This window comes from Brienomyrus brachyistius, chromosome 6 (assembly GCF_023856365.1).
Source record: "Brienomyrus brachyistius isolate T26 chromosome 6, BBRACH_0.4, whole genome shotgun sequence".
NCBI classification, from domain to species: domain Eukaryota; kingdom Metazoa; phylum Chordata; class Actinopteri; order Osteoglossiformes; family Mormyridae; genus Brienomyrus; species Brienomyrus brachyistius.
The window spans coordinates 27,224,685-27,243,104 of record NC_064538.1 but is presented as its reverse complement, the minus strand read 5'-3'; the positions used below and the strand labels follow the sequence as shown (position 1 = coordinate 27,243,104).

At 39.7% G+C, this 18,420-nt stretch overlaps 1 protein-coding gene across 1 annotated transcript; it reads left to right on the top strand.

Moving 5' to 3' along the window:
• The first annotated feature begins 559 nt into the window (after positions 1 to 559).
• LOC125744764 (GATA-binding factor 2-like) lies at positions 560 to 17,818 on the top strand. The gene is made up of 6 exons (XM_049016964.1): positions 560 to 844; positions 7,082 to 7,558; positions 8,568 to 9,158; positions 12,869 to 13,014; positions 15,338 to 15,463; positions 16,349 to 17,818. Exons 2-6 carry the CDS (start codon positions 7,333 to 7,335, stop codon positions 16,634 to 16,636), a joined length of 1,377 nt encoding a protein of 458 aa, XP_048872921.1. The 5' UTR covers positions 560 to 844; positions 7,082 to 7,332; the 3' UTR covers positions 16,637 to 17,818.
• Positions 17,819 to 18,420: the final 602 nt, after the last annotated feature.

The window sequence follows — 18,420 nt, the reverse complement described above, 5'->3', positions numbered from 1 at the left end:
ATACTAATTCTTCATCCTGTAGTTTATGGTAGGCCCAGTTTACTGGTGCAATATTTATAATATCGACAGTCATAATTTTGTTATATACTAATAGGAGATAGAAACAAGCCATTAAAGCACCGTTTGACATCCCACTCCATTCTTCGTTTAATTCGCCTTCAAGAGTTGTATAGGGTATGTTATGTGTTGGCAACGCCGCAGATTACTGAGTCGATTACTGAAGAGCCACATTTTGTAGTAAGGGTATCCCCTACACAAAAACAGAAAAGGGGAAAAAAGAAACGTCAGTACTCAGCCTCTATCATTGTGATACCTTGACCCGAAACACTGGAAATTGTGGCAACTGTAATTTGACGCACTATTTCGTTGATCTGTTTGAGTACCTGTGGCCGGTAGCCTTTTTATTTTGAAAGAAAACAGGATATACTGAGACGGTGGAAGAGAGAGAGAAAAGGGGAGAGCGTGTGTGTATGTGTATGCGTGTGTATGTGTGTGGATGAGAGAGACAGGCACAGAGAGAGAGAGAGAGCGAGAGAGAGAGAGAGAGAGAGAGACGCTAAGAGGAAAGGAACATAACTCCCAACATAACGGGCGACAGAGCCACAAAGAGTTTTCTCTTTTCAGTCGTAACTGTCCTGGTAAAAAGAAGGCCAACGCTGATGCTCTTACATCGTTAAGATCCACCTGAAACCTGGCGGAACAACAGAACCAACCCTGCGCACTGCTTGTCTTATAGCGTAATGAGTCATCGCTTCTTATGATTTTTTATTCCAAGTGGACAATATAGGCAAGCAAGTGGAAAACTCAAGTTGTATCAAAGAACCAAAAAGATACTGGACTTCTGGTAAGAAACAAAATGCATAGCTTCTTTAAAGTTTCGATTAATTGATTTTTTTTATACATATAAAATCATAATTATGAAGTGCACCTGGAACTGACACACTGAAGTTTTGCTCTGCTGAGTTACCTAATGTGCTGGTTTCGATTTTATGGATATTTTCGCGGAAATAATACGACAGCTCGGTTAAAGCAACAAATGTATGCCTCTGAAGAATACTGCGACGTCGACATTTGCGTATTTAAAATTACACATTTTACAAATAGTAATAGCAATAGTATTTATTGATGCAAAATATCAGCTCGAATACTTTAAATGCAACATAATACCCTACTGCTATCGTGCTCACTTAAGCGAGGCTCGCCCTAGTACCATATAGTCACGATACACTCGGGCGACAATGCAGGACAACACCGACAGTAAAACAATACTACAAACTACTAATATAATATCAAGTATACAGTGGGCAATACGTTATTCAGCATTGCGTTTTCTCAGTACCGACGTCACGTTTAACCAATTTGCGAATATATTTTTTTCTACATATAGGAATATATAACATTTTTTCAGCAATCATGTAACTAATGTTATCTGCAAATTCCGAAGTGCATGCATCAATAGCAATGCAGTTACTAATGGTTTCTGGAACTGTAATGTTCATGGTAGATCTTGTGACAGCGCAGAATAAAAGCTCAGGGGAGCGCTTTAGATACTCACCGCCTAACGATGCGTATGATAGCCAGCCATGAGTACGGCCGCTGCTGGCTGTAGCACTGGGCAGTATTACACATATTATAAATGCACAAATATGTACATGCGTATACATACATACCAGCAAAATAAAGTGTATAGATCTATTGTGATAATTTCAATAAATCTCGTGCTATTGATGAGATAAATAATTTAAAAAAATTGCACACGCATCTCCCTACAGGATTAAAATATTTATGACTGATCATATTGATTAACGGTTTTAAAAATCTTTGTCAACTGTTTATTCTGAACTGAATGAAGGACTAATCTTTAATCCTTAAGCGGGTCAGCTATAGTTCGTGTTAAGTACGGAAAACAGGCTCTTCGTTTAACTGTAAAATAACCGGGTCACTTCATTAAATCGCGGTGCATAATAGCAAGACTGGAAAATTAAGAATTAATTATTCGTACTTTATCTACTCACTGGCTTTTTAAAATAAATCGTATTTCAGTTTATTTTAACAGGAAAACCTGCTGACATAATTGAAAATGGAACTATACTAAAGGTACAAACATCTGTATTGTAATGGATAGCAGTAATTGAAATGCAATGTAATTTGTCATCCTCGGTGTTAATCGACGATGTTTGTTTCATTGGCGCTTTTTTTGGTAATATTGTGATATGCGACAAAAAACATAACCGTTAAATATACGAGTAAAACGTGAGAGATACTGTGTTTAGTTTTCATAGAAATATTCATATGTTGTTTTATGTTCATTTGTGTGTGCAACGACATAAAAATGGTAAAGCGTAAGATAATTCATAAAACAATAGGAGTGTCCTATTTTGGGTAACATATTTCATAGTGCAACATTCTTTACTGCGTTTAAGGGTAATATGTACTACTTTCGATCTTAACTTGACCTCGAACCGTTTTCAGAATGAAACCCACGTACTCCTACTTGCAGCTACACGTAGATGTCTGCTTTAAACAATTTTTTTTATCACAATGACTTATTGACTCCCTCGCTGAAAAAGGGTCAAAGCTGTAGATCCATATGAATCTGAACACTAATCCAGATGAAACAAAGACGGGAAAAACTCAGTTTCTCCGGAAACCACCTTCCCTCCAGCTAAACTTGTGATTTTATGCTGCTGGTTTAAAGCCGCTCTCCTGGGCCGCAATCTAATTATGCGAGATCTGGATAATAATACTGTAAATGGTTTATGTCCCTCTCTTTCTCGCTCTCGCCCCTCTCTCCGAGATCGAGATTCACATGATTATTTGCATAGGCCTTTCTACGGTGCCTGATTCCTGGACAAAGGCACACGATCACGTTCGGTGGGGTACAAACAGGTCAATTCGTGTCGCAATATTTAATATGTCTACAGTGCTCACTGCATCTTCAAATGCCTTCTGGACAGTTATATCTGTCACCCCATTATTAATTCCTTAGCCTGGGAACATTTGAAATATGATGGCATCTTTAAAAATTTACATAGGGAATAAGAAAATGTACAAGTATAAGTGGATCATTTTTTGCTTTCAAAACAAAGTGATTCTTTTTTTTAATTTTTTTTTTTACCAACGATGAGGCTCAGTGCATTGATGTTAGAAAGCAAGGGCGGAGCTATAGTCATTCTGGGCCACCAGACAAAATGTCACCTTTCCTTAGATATTAAAGGGCCCCTGAAAGTTACTGTCCCCCCCATGAATCTGCCAGGGTTTCCATGCCCCTACTATGCCCCTGTTAGAGAGCAGGGTATGCCATGGTCAGAAACTAGATTCAGTTCATCATCAGACTATTTAAAATGCAGTAAAGCTTCCAAGGGTTCTGTAATCTGCGAGGATATCTAATTGCCATGAATACAGGTATAAGGTGCAGTCCTGTTTTTACCTCTTAAAGAACCTACTGTTGTTTCAGTGTTATATTATGGTTTTAGGAAGAAAAATATATTTCTGGTACACATCGTTGAGATCCATTTTGTATTGTTATGTGAGTAGTATGTACAGATCAGTAGTATGTATGAGTAGTATGCATGAGTAGTATGTATGATAAGTACTTATGGGTATAATAGTGAAGCCTAACTAACTTGCTGCAGGTTAGATGTAAACTGCAGGGTGTTTTTTTACAACCTAACGTTAGGCTGTTGTTTTAGCAATTAAAAGTAAAATTTCTTTTGGATATATATTTAATTGAATAAATTAGACTAGGAAGGCAAAATGATGTTTTTGAGCCACAACAGCGCTAGGTGCTGATCGCAAGCTTTGATACGTGTGACGTGAGCAGTTTCTCGTATTTCGTTGGGATTCCGCCGTGTGTCCTGGTGTTGGAGCCTGTTAGCTAGAGCTTCTAAATCACCTGTTTGTGTGAGTTTGAGGGCATGTGTCAGGCCGTATTTGCCCATTTCCCAGCAGCGAGTGGCTCTGGCAGCTCCCATTCCTGAACTCTCGACCATCATTTGCTGTTTCTTAGTACAGGACTGAGTGGCTAAAAGAGGCTACTCAATAAGAGAAGGGGGTGGAAGAAAAACTCATAGAGACTGTCCATCCAGAGACTGTCTCACAGACTGTCCATCCAGAGACTGTCTCACAGACTACCCATCCAGAGACTGTCTCACATTCTGCCCATCGAGAGACTGTCTCATAGACTGCCCATCGAGAGACTGTCTCATAGACTGCCCATCCAGAGACTGTCTCACATTCTGCCCATCGAGAGACTGTCTCATAGACTGCCCATCCAGAGACTGTCTCACATTCTGCCCATCCAGAGACTGTCTCACATTCTGCCCATTCAGAGCTTGTCTGTAGAAAGTGTCCCTCTTTCCAACTCGTACACCACCGAATTACAATGTCGCCTAATTGTTTTGAAGTGAAATATATATTATGTTGGCCTATGTAGTTTGTGTTACTTTGGCTAAAAACATTTTAAAAAATAACTGAAAAGAAAATAACTTAATTAATCCAACAACATGTTCAAGTTACGCTTCGAGACAGCAGTATTGCTCATCTCTTGAAAAACAAAAAGACTGAATATCAATCAAAAAATTATTTCAATGTAGAAACGAATTTAAGTAATTCTTGAATTTGTCATGCACTAATTAATTAATAAGTGAATAACTTTCTTGCTTAAACACAATCAGTCTTTCTTAGTGCCCTTGAGAAAGGCCTCCAACCTCCAGCTGCTGCAGGGACTGGCTGACCTGGCTGACATGCTTATTCAGGAAAAATGGATGTTTCTTTCGATAAAAGCGTCCGACAAATAAAGTACAGTAAAAACAGCTGAAAATCTATGGTATCTTTCATTGTTTCATTGTACAATTTGAGGAAATCATGAAAGGCGCTAGTATAACGCAAAATGTTACGTCCAAGTTTATCGTTTCCGCTGAGGTTTCCAATTGACAGACGTCTCAATAGACTGCAATATATGGATTATGCTCAGACCCACCTGCTTTCTCGGGGGAGATCAGCCATGCTTTCTGTTGCCGCATCGATTCGGAAACAACGGGAAAATTGTAACTTAAGAAAATACAACAAATGCAGTGGCTTGTAGCAGTTAATAATAAATAATAATAGTTTTGCTTTCCGACATAACCTGACGTAATGGTGTGGCGTGTGCTTGGAAAATATTTGCTGATCGCCATTCAGGCCTACTTGTTTTTAAGAAGTAACAATGTCACCGGCATCATTGCTGTAAAAGATACTCATTTTAGTTCGGAGCTACATGCATAGCTGATAAATTAACAGACTCAACGGACTCAGTCGATGAATTAGTTTGCCATGTGACTGTGTCAAACTTTAGTCCGAAAAATTGACTTAGCCCCAGACATATACACTGAATTAAAAGGACAGTATGGTCATCAATCTGTCACTACAGGGAGTTTCACTCGGCGAGTGGCGTTAGGTTTCAAGAACAATTAAAATTCTGCATAGGTTATGATATATTGTCTCATGAACACCAATTTTGACTTAGCAACTAATGAACACAATAATACAGAAAACTACAGAAAAGAAAGATTTTTCCCAGAACCAACCACCTCTGCGCTACAATTACGTGTCGATTTTTTTGGTCGTAGCGCGACTCCAGAAGGATGACATGCTTATTCACCGGTGTGCATGAATGAAAATAGCTGAAAAACACATTTCCCGGGATGATTATTCTCGACAGGTACTGTGTACGCGCAGCAGTGTGTTTCTGTTGCTTTTACATTACATGTATGAAATACAGCATATATGTGTGGCTTATACACACGATGCCCCATAGGTGCATAGGTATTAAGACATTTATTTCAATAAAACCTGAAGTAGGTTAGATGTAAAGGAATAAATAAATAAAAATTCCATCACCAGAAAGAATAAGCCAGATAAAGCAATAACGTTTAATCCCATTGTATATGTACAAATGACGGATCACATAAGCGAAGTTAATTTTTGAATATTTTGAACTGCAAAATTCCCAAATAAGCTCTATAATAGGGAAGGAATATCTATAAAAGATACTTACAATAATAGGTTACATCTATATTCCGTTTTAATTTTTATGTATATAGCGCGACCTTGCATGGGACAAACGAGTATAGAAAACTCTTGATAGATTTCGCGTTAATTTGAGATTTGGGTATAACCCGACAATATATGGTAATAAATATTTACATAGCTTGAACATTTATTAAACTTATGATTTTATATTGTCCTTCCATACTTCACAAATTATAGCGCCGTTTACAAATGAATGTCCTTTTCGTTTTAAAATATGTAAAAATGAATTATATCTTGGCAATTGCTCCGATTACACGTGTCTGTGAAAACGAGCTCCGTAAATTTCTTGGCGGATTAATTTGTCCAAAAAAACTTCTGATTTTCCTTGCACTCCGCAACGGACTGTATGTAGTGAGTAAATTTATGAGTATGGGCGTTCCAGGGAGAGACTAGCCAATGGTGGTGGGGTACAGCGGCGATTGGCCAGAGAGAGGTCACTTCCAAGCCAAAGACTCCGCCCCTGTACACATGATATGGAATCTACTGGCGCCAGCTCTGACAGTTTGTACAGCTGCATGTCGCTAAAGACTTCTTCAGTGTTCTGTTACTTGATTGGCCGACGACACAGTTCCAAACCTGAAAATCAGTAAATAAAACAAACAATTGAATTTTGCAAGCATTGTTGAAAACCAGCGATTTCCTAATTACCGCACTAAATCGACAGTCCCCACCTTGGCACGGATTATCGCAAGTATTGACTGAAACAAAAGGGCAAGGTATGGGTATATTTATTGTGCGTGTGTGTATGTATATATATGTATACATAGCCTACATATAGGCTTTCATCGCACTGATATGATTCGCGTGCGATGTGGAACTGCTTACTTTATTTAGTTTGTTCGGGGGCGTGGGGGGAAGTACTAACTCCGCATCTCTTACGTTGACCGAGGGCTAAACGTGTCTTGGGATCACGTATCTCCTCATATACAAATACGTGTACTAATCGTTATTGTATCTCTGAATTGTATTGAATGTTTTGTCAATATCGTTTAATCTTACTTACTTGCAGGTATCCTGTGTCAGCTTCGTCCCCATGCTTATCTGACAAACAGATAGAGCTTCGGACACTTATGAAAACAACTTAGGTGGAAGCACCAAACTAATAAAACACGTACTTCTCTGGAACAATTTAATCGCATTTCTTCAAGTCAAGGGGAGTGTGATTAGGGCACCAAACGAAGGCACAGATTTCAAATTGAACGAAACCATCTAGGAGACACGACTCCACTGGGGGAAACGTGCAGGAAAGAAGTTGTGGAGATGGATGTCGCAGCGGATCAGCCTCGATGGATGGCCCATCACCATGCTGTACTGAACGGCCAGCACCCAGACTCTCACCACCCTGGCCTGACACACAACTACATGGAACCAGCGCAGCTATTGCCGCCGGATGAAGTGGACGTTTTCTTCAACCACCTGGACTCGCAAGGAAACCCCTACTACCATAACTCCGCTCGGGCAAGAGTTTCTTACAGCCAAGCTCACGGTAAGGTGGACTACCTTAAAAATATATAATAATTCGTGTTATAATATTTATTATATTATTATTATTTTCGTTATAATTACTGCTTACATAGAACTACTAAGATTCTTGTCGGTGCATATGGAAATAATGTCCTGTAGTGGGTTATCGTCCCATTCTCCTGACGATAGTAGTAAAACTAGCTTGCGTTCAAGTTAAAGATTAATTTACACGTTATGTTCTAGAAAATTAATCTGTATTGGATGCTACCTGACGCAGCGCTGTTTTAAGGATGTAGGGAAAGTAACGTAACGTATACTTTGTTACTTTTTTCTTTCTCGGAAAAAGACAATTGAGAAAGAAAACTTCCATACGACAAAGCGTAGGAAATAGGAAGTGCAAGGCATTTAACCCCACCAGTACTTCCCGGATATAGCAAAAAAAAAAAAAAAAGTAAATCGTTAAAATATTGGGCTATTTGTCATGGATTTGGTGCTACACTTCCAGGTGGACAGTGTCCTCACAGGGTTAGTCTTCTGTGATTCAATATATTTTACTTTCAAGGTGCTAAAAAGTGTATCGTTTATCTAAGATAACAGTATTTAGTCCAAACCAGATAGATATTGAGTATCTAATTTGCGATTCACTTACACTGCTACTCAAATTGAGTATTTGATACTTTTGTAAAGAGGATATGTTTAATAAGGTTACTGATTGTAAATCAATTAGTAAAGAGAACGGTAATAACCTTCTTTAAATATTATTAAAAATAACATGACTATGCCCTGGTTTATTTTTTGCCATATCGAATAATTTATTTATGGAAAAACAGTGTTTTTCTCAACAGGTGTGAAAAGTCTTTCCTCATCTAATTCCTTTCTAACAAGGCTGCAACTTATATGTTTTTTTAACATTGCGATCCATATACTGATACATTTATAATTATATAATGTTTAGATACATTTTTATAATTTTTAACAGATAACGTAATATATTTAGGCCTATTAGTAAAATTTTTAAATGTTTCTTTTAGCTCGCCTCACAGGGAGCCAAGTCTGCCGACCGCACCTCATTCACAGCCCAGGCATTCCGTGGCTCGACAGTGGCAAGGCCGCCCTCTCTGCTCACCACCACAACGCATGGGCAGTCAGCCACTTCAGCAAACCAGGGCTTCATCCCGGTTCTGCAGCTCCGGGCGGCCTCTCCGCCGTGTACCCGTGCAGCAGCTCTTCAAACACCGCCTCTGTGTCTTCACTTACTCCGGCATCCCACTCCAGCCCGCACATCTACAGTTTTCCTCCAACCCCTCCTAAGGACGTCTCGCCGGACCCAGGAACTGCATCTCCCTCCTCCGCCAACAGAATGGACGAAAAGGAGTCCATTAAGTACCAGGTGTCCTTGGCGGACGGTATGAAGATGGAAGGAACAAGTCCGCTTCGGAGCAGCTTGGCGACGATGAATTCCCAGACCTCTTCTACTCATCACCCGATCCCGACCTACCCTGCATACCCGTTGCCGACGGCGCACGACTACGGCAGCAGTCTCTTCCATCCCGGCAGTCTGCTTGGTGGATCCTCGCATAGCTTTACTCCGAAGGGTAAAAGCAAAACTCGGTCCTGCTCAGGTGAGTTTTACACTAACTGCCTAATTACGCAAAAATGAATGAGTCACATTTTACAGAATTTTATACGAATATCTTCTCAATATTAGGGATTGAATCTACACAGTCTCACACTGATAATAAGTTACAAATACTATGTGGATTGCATTGGAACCTCCAACTACTGTTCTTGACTGATTGAACACCGTTTGACATGGCTGGCAAACGAAATCTGCAGCAGGAAAATGTTGCTACAGTTGATTTGAAAAACTGTGAGAACTGCCATCACATTCCATCGAAATCAAATTTAGAAACAGGGGTCTTTAGTGAAAATGAAAACAAACAGTTATGGAGAAGGAGAAATTAAACACATCAGGAGCAAAACAATAGATCTGGTACAGAGTCTTGCACAGGAAAGTAACGAGAAATGGATTAAAATACACGCTGTTTTGGGATTTGCAGCTACACAGCTAAAAGTAAGTGTGAGTAAAATTTCACAACGGTGGCGCGTGGCGTAGTAGGACAGACTAATATTTAGAAACTTAGCAGAACCACACAAATTTCATGCACACAATGTATTTCAGAAAATATTTCAAACATATACAGAGCAGTAGACAAAATTATTTCTAATTTTAAAACCATTAAAACACCAACTACGTTAAATATATTATTTCTTCCTTTTTCAGTTAATATCTTTTCTTTGTAAAGCACCTTGTGTTTCCAAAAACATTTGCGACTGGGTCGCTTATTTTAATTAACAGTGTCAGAAAGTAGGTAATAATGTATTGAAATGTAATGTAATGTATGTAAAAAAGTAAAAACAAAGTACATACAATTATACAAAAAATACATACAGCGTTTTGTAGCCTACTCGAACTAAATTATATTTTTACGGATACACATTATAAATCAACAGGATATATTTAAACATTTAACACTGCATCCACAATAAAACCACGTAACTAAATCCGTAAGTAAAGCCGCATTTGGACGTATTTTCCTTTGTTCAGTTATAAATGACACTCGGTCCAATCTGTCTTTCTAACAAGTGTCGGAGGGCACAGCGGTAATGTTCTCTACTTTGGTTATCTTATCTCTAACAAGTTGTCAGAGTTTCAGCAGCTCAAATCAAAGCTGATTCCTATTCCCACCGCAGGTAAACACAACACACGCTTATTTAAAGAGCCACTTAAAGGACGTTGTACACGAATTAAACTAGCTGGGGTAATCGGCAACCACAAATATGTAAATGCACTAGTTCATGCTTAAATAAGCTCAGTATTCCTGCAAACAGGCAACCTTTTAAATGTAACACATTTAAACCATTCACAATCAACATCCGAAAAAACGCCATCGGACACAAATACACGCATATAACTGCATACCTTGCCTTAGTTAGAAGCTAGGCATATTAACACAAAATATATGCTGCATATGTTTAATACATTTTTACTTGTTAATTTCCTATTATGGGATGATTCTCCATTTTATTAATTTGTCTCCACACACACACACACACACACAGACACACAGCCACAGACACACACGCACACACACTCATACCAGAATATAAGCGTATTAAGATTGGCGACTGGATTTAAAATGACATTAAAACTTACGGAGCACTGATACATTCCGGGGAACACGCACGCGCGCACACACACACATTGGTTCAATTATCATTATAATTCCTTTTCCAGTAATTTACAGAACGATTTATAATGCTGTAAAAATCCCATGGGGAAGAATACACGCCTATCGTGCCCACGTAAATAAGATAATAATACAATTTTACAAGGAAACACTCAAGACACAAGTTTATCTTCTGCTTCCTCTCTACTCCGTGGTGGTATGACTAGAAAGACACGCCCACCCCTTTCCCCTACGAACTCCTACTCATTGATTATAAGAGTATTTCAAATAATCAGTATTTATTATTATTTAATTAAATGAATAAAACAATCTTATTAAAATACCAGGGTACACAATTCTAGAAGGTAGTAAAATGATTCATGACCGTATATTCGGAGTTGTTTTGTTGTCGTTTTCCATTAAGTCCAAAAATTTGCTGAAACTGTTGTATATTTTAAATTCCATTTGAGAAACACATTATTGATGTACTCGTAGTGACATTTCTTTCGCCATAAACGCACTCTGCAGGAATTCTCCGCAGATAATAATCATTTAAAAAATAATTATACTTTTTTTTTCTGTGATATGCTGCATATGTTTTATCTAAAGCTCATCAGTTGTTAAAAAAAAAAAACATGATATAACAGGAAGTTTGGTCTTCATCAACAGCCACTCCGCTGTGGCCAGACAAAGATGGCTACACTACAAATATGACACAGCCTCTCTAAGGATTAATGGAATATGGGCACCTGCAGAGATACTTCATTTATCAGAATTTAGGTTTTTAGTGCAAAAAAAAGAAAAAAAGAATAATAAAAATAATACAAGTGCCTTTGTAAGTGTCACACAAATGTAGGGCTGCCAGCTGTGTTCTTGGCTGTGGATCCTCTTAACTGATAGATTAATTAAGCAGCAGATCCCCCAGGCCCACTACATTTTGCCGGTTTGCCACGAAACACTCCTTCCCAGGCCGTACGACCCCGAGCTGAGTGCCACTAGCTTGTTAGGCCGTCCTGTAGAATGCAGGGTAGCATTAGTGCGGCAGTCATAACATACATACATACCTCACTGGCACTTCCTGTTTGATTAGCCCTCACCCAGCCTGCATTCCCACAGGGCTGCCTTCTTACCCCCGGTCGTCGCTTGACTCACAAAGCAGGACCTAAGCAGTATCCCCCCTTTCGTTTTCATTTCATGTGATTCTCACGCACTGTAGTCTATTCGATTGCCGCGTTCTCCTTACTATGCTTAGAAATGTGGTACAGAGAGCAAGAAATACAGAATATACTATTCAGCCGTGTACCTCTGAGTATTGGTTACCTTCACTGACACAGGGAGAAGTTGGCGAATGTCTTGTTAAAAAAAATAAAATAACAAGAATTAGGTTTAGGTAAAGTGGACGGACATTTGCTTTCTAAGGCTCAGATCTGATTGGTCTTTTGTGCAGGTAAAAATTCTAAGGGTAGAACTCACAGAAAAGCTGTTGTCCTGTGAGTTGGGTCTAAATTCAATCTAATGACATGTTTGCTGCAAACAGAATAAATAAACATCTCAGAGCATATCTTGCAGACCTCCTTCATTTTTATATATAAAGTTACTGCCACCCCAACTGGACACCAGGACAACTGGTGGTTTTGCCAGAGACATCCTAAGGACGCTGCGCTGGTGTCCTTATCCATCCCACCTCCTCCACACTGTTGTTAAAAGAGCACAAGTAACTCAACACCTTTTTACAAAAATTAGCCGCAGCAACATTTTCCCTTAATTGTCTTTGTCAGCAGAGGAATAAGCAATTTTTAAAGCAGTGAATGGAGGTACGAAACCAATCCAGGTAGTATTTACGACATTGACGTAAGCCCAGGAAATACTGCTGTGACAAAAGGTATTCGTGTGTTGATAAATGCATAGGCCTCTTGTCATCAAATGAACTAAATTAAATCAAATACACTTTTTAGTTGCGGTCTTGTTAGTGGAGAAAGAGAGTCTGAATGAAACTCCCAGTATACGGTTGTAGGGACATTAATAATCTGCGTGGATCTGTGTGCTATGGTTTGTTTTATAAATTCCCCGCCTGCTCTTCTTTCCACCTGCATGCTGCTCAGAGGGGCGTGAATGTGTCAACTGCGGGGCCACCTCCACGCCCCTGTGGCGACGGGATGGGACCGGACACTACCTCTGCAACGCCTGCGGCCTCTACCACAAGATGAACGGGCAGAACCGGCCCCTCATCAAACCCAAGCGCAGACTGGTGAGTTACCGACGCCACACCTCTCACAATAGGGTCAACAGCGGCGTAAATGGAGGCCATAAAGACAATTTCAGGAAAGTTGTATTTTCTCAATCAGCTTCCTAGAATTGTGCTACACACTCACCCCAGTGATCCCACACACAGACCATTACTGCACTACCACCGCTGGCATTGTTAGCACAACAAATATTGCTGCTACTTCTGATAATGTCACTGATACCGGTACCAGTACTGGTGTAATTACATTTAATAAAACTTACCCAGGAAGACTGCTGGCTATGCGAATGCATTGCTCTAATTAGGTCTCCTTGCTTGCTTCAGATAGTCAAGAGCAGACCTACAGTCTGAGGCAGGATATCTTTACTGATCAATTAAAAAAAAAAAAAAAACTTAAGAATATTCAAAAATTGTTATTGTCATTATTATTACTCTTACAGATATTTAAGATGAGGATTATAAAAGATTAAAACATTTAATATTTACTACCTATCAAAAGGCAATCAATAGTCAGCTTTCCGTCACAATGAAAATTATATCAGATAAACAAAATCGATAATCAAAAAGTAAGCTTGATTTTTTAATTTATGTATTTATTTAAAATAGTTATGTGCATAAAATCATAAATACTATAATTTAGATACGTTTTGTTAAATATTCAAAACGAACGTGAATTTTTTATTTCATCCTTTCCTGAACACCAAACCTATAATTTAGCATAATTTATGACAACAATTTCTGATGATTTGTTTATTGACTGCAAATCCTTTTATATTTATGAATGCTTACAGAAGAAATTCAGAACTTAGATGCATAGTAAGAATAAAGGTGTATTAATATAAAATAACATCTATTAAATAACAATTGATTGGGTTCCTTCATTATAGCGTATGTGAATCCGTCCGCAATTTTGTCTATAAGTTCAATCTATGATGTAGTACGAAACTGTGTGGACAAACGCGAATGTTATTCAGATATGTATAAATGCTGACTACAGTCCATTCGTAACGGTTTATTAATCGAATTATAACTTGATTCGCCAGATGTACATTTTAATTTTACGTAGGAAAATGATTAAGTCTTAAAATACAGGCCGACATAGTTTCTCGAAATAGATTCGGTTCCACCTAACAAACTAAAATAAATATTTTCAAGGTCTGGAACAGACCACATAATATTTCAAATGTTATAAAATTGGGGAAAGAAAAACAGAATTAATACAATGTTATTCGTTGATTATTCGGTCTGAAGCAGGTTTAATTCAAGAGAACAGAATAGGTGCAAGAAAATTAGAAAGTAACAACGCTGTACACCATCATCATCATCATCATCAACAACAACAACAACAACAACAATAATAATAATAATATAACATAAATGAAGTATATCCACATTTTCTTTATTTGTGTCTCTGTCCATTTTTAAAACGTGCATGGTTTTTCCATTGAGTATGTCGCCACTGCTGTGTATTTTTACAGCTCACATATTTTCAGTGCTAGTCCAAAGGCCATCCAGTTGTTTCCTATCCGGATATCTGCCCGGGACCGATAAGGAAGCGGGGCTCACGCGTGTTTCCGTTTGTAGCTAGACGCGCAGAGTTTCTACGGGCCGGCTTGGCAGCTTCGGACACACACAGTAAAGCGATTAGCGCAGCACTGTAGGATCCAGTTATGTGTTAAGAAAGAAGGCAAAGCACGGAGGCGGGCCGCTCTGAGGGAATTGGAAATAAATGGATTTATGTTCTGGCCCCATTGTTTGTCAAGGTTGGTATGCAGTCATGCACCCTGCTAGACTGTGTTTAACGTTTCTGTTATACAGAAACTAACCACTGGGTCGCCGCTTTTAACGCGCGTGTCTGATGTTCACATGAAACACCAGTTTGGTTATTCGTCAGTTGCACAGTTCACCCAATATTGAGCTCATATAAATATATAGATCTAGCAAGTGATATAACGAGACGCAGGCAGCCATCTGTAAATACCCCTGTCTGTAAGCTTACCTTCATGGTACCATTTGTACTGCGTGGGATGGGGCCAAAAGTCCTAGTTAGTAATTGGATTCGCGTTGTTGGGGCCGCGGAAAACAAAACGTGCGGGGATAATATGCATTACATAGAACGACGTTTCTAAATGCGATTTAATTTAATAAAAGTGGTTTTACTACACTGCATATATGGACCGGTGTAATTTGATTATTCATGCATATTTCCTTAATGATTTATTCTCATCTGAACATGGTGTGTTTTTCGGACCGTCTGCACGCACTTCCCATGAGTGCGTTCATTACATTTCATTTGACATATGTAATACTATGTATTTTTCCCCAGTCCGCCGCAAGACGAGCTGGCACCTGCTGCGCTAACTGCCAGACGACCACCACTACCCTGTGGCGGCGCAACGCAAACGGTGACCCGGTGTGCAACGCCTGCGGCCTCTACTACAAACTGCACAACGTGAGTACTGCTAATATCAGGCTGTGGCGAGCGGGTGAATTGGGTGTACGGCTTGTATTCATTAAGGCGAGGAATGGGAGACTGAGACGCACAGCCTGCTTACCATGTCAAACGTTGGCCGTTGGTCTTTTTTCTTCATGCCTTTTTGTCTCCATGTGAGGGGTTATTCCTTTGAGACGCGGGAGGGTGGGACTGTCATTCAAGAGGCGGCGTCTGTTATACTAATGCCAATGCATTAAAAGTAGCCCTTTTCAAATTTAGCGTGGCTTCTATCACTATGTATTATTAGAAGGCTGTGCGCTTTTCCTGAGCGCAGACAAAAGTACTTAAAGATTTTTATTACCATTATTCCCAAACAGCTGAACCAATAGCTGTTTGAATGCTGAACATCTGTAAAAAATTGCTTTAAATAAAAACAATAAATCTACCGACAAAAGCCCAATATTTAAATGTAAAACGCTCATAAACACAAAGGCTGTAATTATATCCTATTCTGCTCCAGGATCAGTTTTAACCGAGTGTTATGAGAAATGTTTGCACAACACAGAGTTCCATGGTTATAATGAATGAAAAATGCATGTAGGCGAAAGTTTGGCAGAATTAAAGACATCAAGCACATAGCATTGAATAAGAGTGAATAAGAACCAAAGAGAACCGATTGTCTGGCATTATTTAATACGCCAGTCTGGGAAAAAACTGCAGCAAACAATATCTCAGTGTAACAGGTATACTTTAGCGTGTTAACAGGCTATGTAACGAGGTTTGAAACGCGCTGAACGTCTCATGTTGTTCTGAATTTCGGAGGCATTGACGCTAACCCCCGCGCTGTTTCCGTGTGGCACGTCTCTGACCTCGTCTCCCTCCTCCTCCTCCTCCTCCGTGCAGGTCAACCGACCGCTGACCATGAAGAAGGAGGGTATCCAAACCCGCAATCGAAAGATGTCCAATAAATCCAAGAAGAGCAAGAAGGCTGGGGACGGCTTTGAGGAGCTCTCCAAGTGCATGCATGACAAGGCCTCACCCTTCAGTGCTGCTGCCCTCGCTGGTCACATGACGCACATGGGCCACCTGCCGCCCTTCAGCCACTCCGGACACATGCTGCCCACCCCGACCCCCATCCACCCATCTTTTGGCCACCCTCACCACTCCAGCATGGTCACGGCCATGGGCTGAGTCAAGCACAGCTCCAGCTGACAGTTCAACGGAGTGGGGGAGGAGCAGCGATAGGAGGGTGCCATGACTGGGAGGGAGGCGATGACCTTAATGAAGAGTCCGCAGTGTTTTTACTTTGTATCGCAGGAATGAGAGCGTAATCGAAGGGGATGAATATGGTATGCATTATCCCCGACACTGTAAATATCATAATTAGACTTTTTTTATTACTTGGTACCTCCTCAGATAAAATGTATGACATCAGTGGGGCTGCTGCATAACTCCCCCTAAAAGATGACAACATATTCCATTAAGGCACCCCCCCCCCTTCCAACACCACCACCACCACCACCTCCTAAAACCTGCCTGAGTGCTCACCATGTCCCCACTGCATCGCAGCCATCAGGACCTTCAGCGGAGTCTGGAGAAACGGCAGAAACTGTGAATACTGTAAATGTGCGAGATGTGCGAGGCAGACCTGTGGAGAGACGTTGGCCAGATCCCTCTGCGTGTTTAAATAAATATATGCTGGATTTCTGATCACAGACTCCTCCTATTTTTAAAAGAACTTTACAAAGAAAAAACAACCATAAGGAAATGAGCAAATGGAAATTAATTTTAAAACATTTTATATTATTATTATTATTATTGTTATTATTATTTTTATCTGATAATTTATTTTCAGTCTACCTTTTTCCTTTTCCTAAAAACCTACAAATGTTATCATTTCTGTTGTAATTAATTAAAGTGGACACTGACTTGTTTTACCTATTTTTGCTTTTTCTGACCTGTCGACCGTTCTGGTAACTTTTCATTAAAAACAATTGGGCCGTTTTCGGAATAAAAAATGCGGTCTGTGATTAAATTCTGTTGAAACGGAGCCGCGGTGGACGAGATCTGCAGCTGACTGCCATTCCTGTACCCCGGAAGATTCTGGCGGACCTCCTCCCCCGGCTCAGAGACATTGGGCGAGCTGACGGGCCCGTGACAATGACTCCTGCCATTTCGCCCTGGGTCCTCACTGTAGCCCCTACCTACCTACAGCTCTCATTTGCTCCATTTTGTCTCTGTTGTCCCACTTTTGCAGCTTTTTCTGGTGTTCCTTTCGGAAAGAAAGACTGCTTCTTTGTTGAAAAAAGTATACCTGACAATCTAGGAAGAACTACATACTGATAATAAAGGAATTGATAAAGGTCACAGCAACCGTTTTCAGATCTTGATTTTTGCAAGGCAACCTAATACGAACCTTGTACATATGTAGACAGATAAATGCAGATATCTGGTTAAAGACAAGTCAATTATTATTATTGTAGAATATTGTATATGTACCTTTAATAGAAGATCGTGGTTCAGTAATTTTATCGTACTGTCAGGATCTCCTCTCCACTGCCACCTCACTCAGCGCTGACCCCCCCCCCCCCCCCCCCCGCCATTTGTGTACCTATTTGCCTCACAGTATAAAGCTTCTATCCTAAAGCTGTACTGCATTATTAAGCATAACCATTGTCATGCTATAAAACAGCCATAGTCAACACATCAATCAGAACCACTGAAACACACAGTTCTGAATGTTATCCTGGTACTGTTTTAAAATAGTCTTTACTTTAGTTCATTGTTCAGAGACTTTACACACACTTTCCAATCAGTAAATGATGAGGGATTTACTCTTCAGTCACTATTTCTATCAGTATTCATGATATTATGATAAAATCTGCTGCCAAATATGTATATCTATAAGAAATACATTTTTGCTGTATATGTATATGTACATATATGCAGCAAAAAAATTGAATCACTATAATAGA

Coding starts and splice junctions, on each gene's coding strand:
- LOC125744764 (XM_049016964.1), top strand. CDS start 7,333: ATGGATGTCGCAGCGGATCAGCCTCGATGGATGGCCCATCACCATGCT. Junction 9,159..12,868: donor CAAAACTCGGTCCTGCTCAG/GTGAGTTTTACA, acceptor CATGCTGCTCAG/AGGGGCGTGAATGTGTCAAC. Junction 15,464..16,348: donor TCTACTACAAACTGCACAAC/GTGAGTACTGCT, acceptor TCCTCCGTGCAG/GTCAACCGACCGCTGACCAT.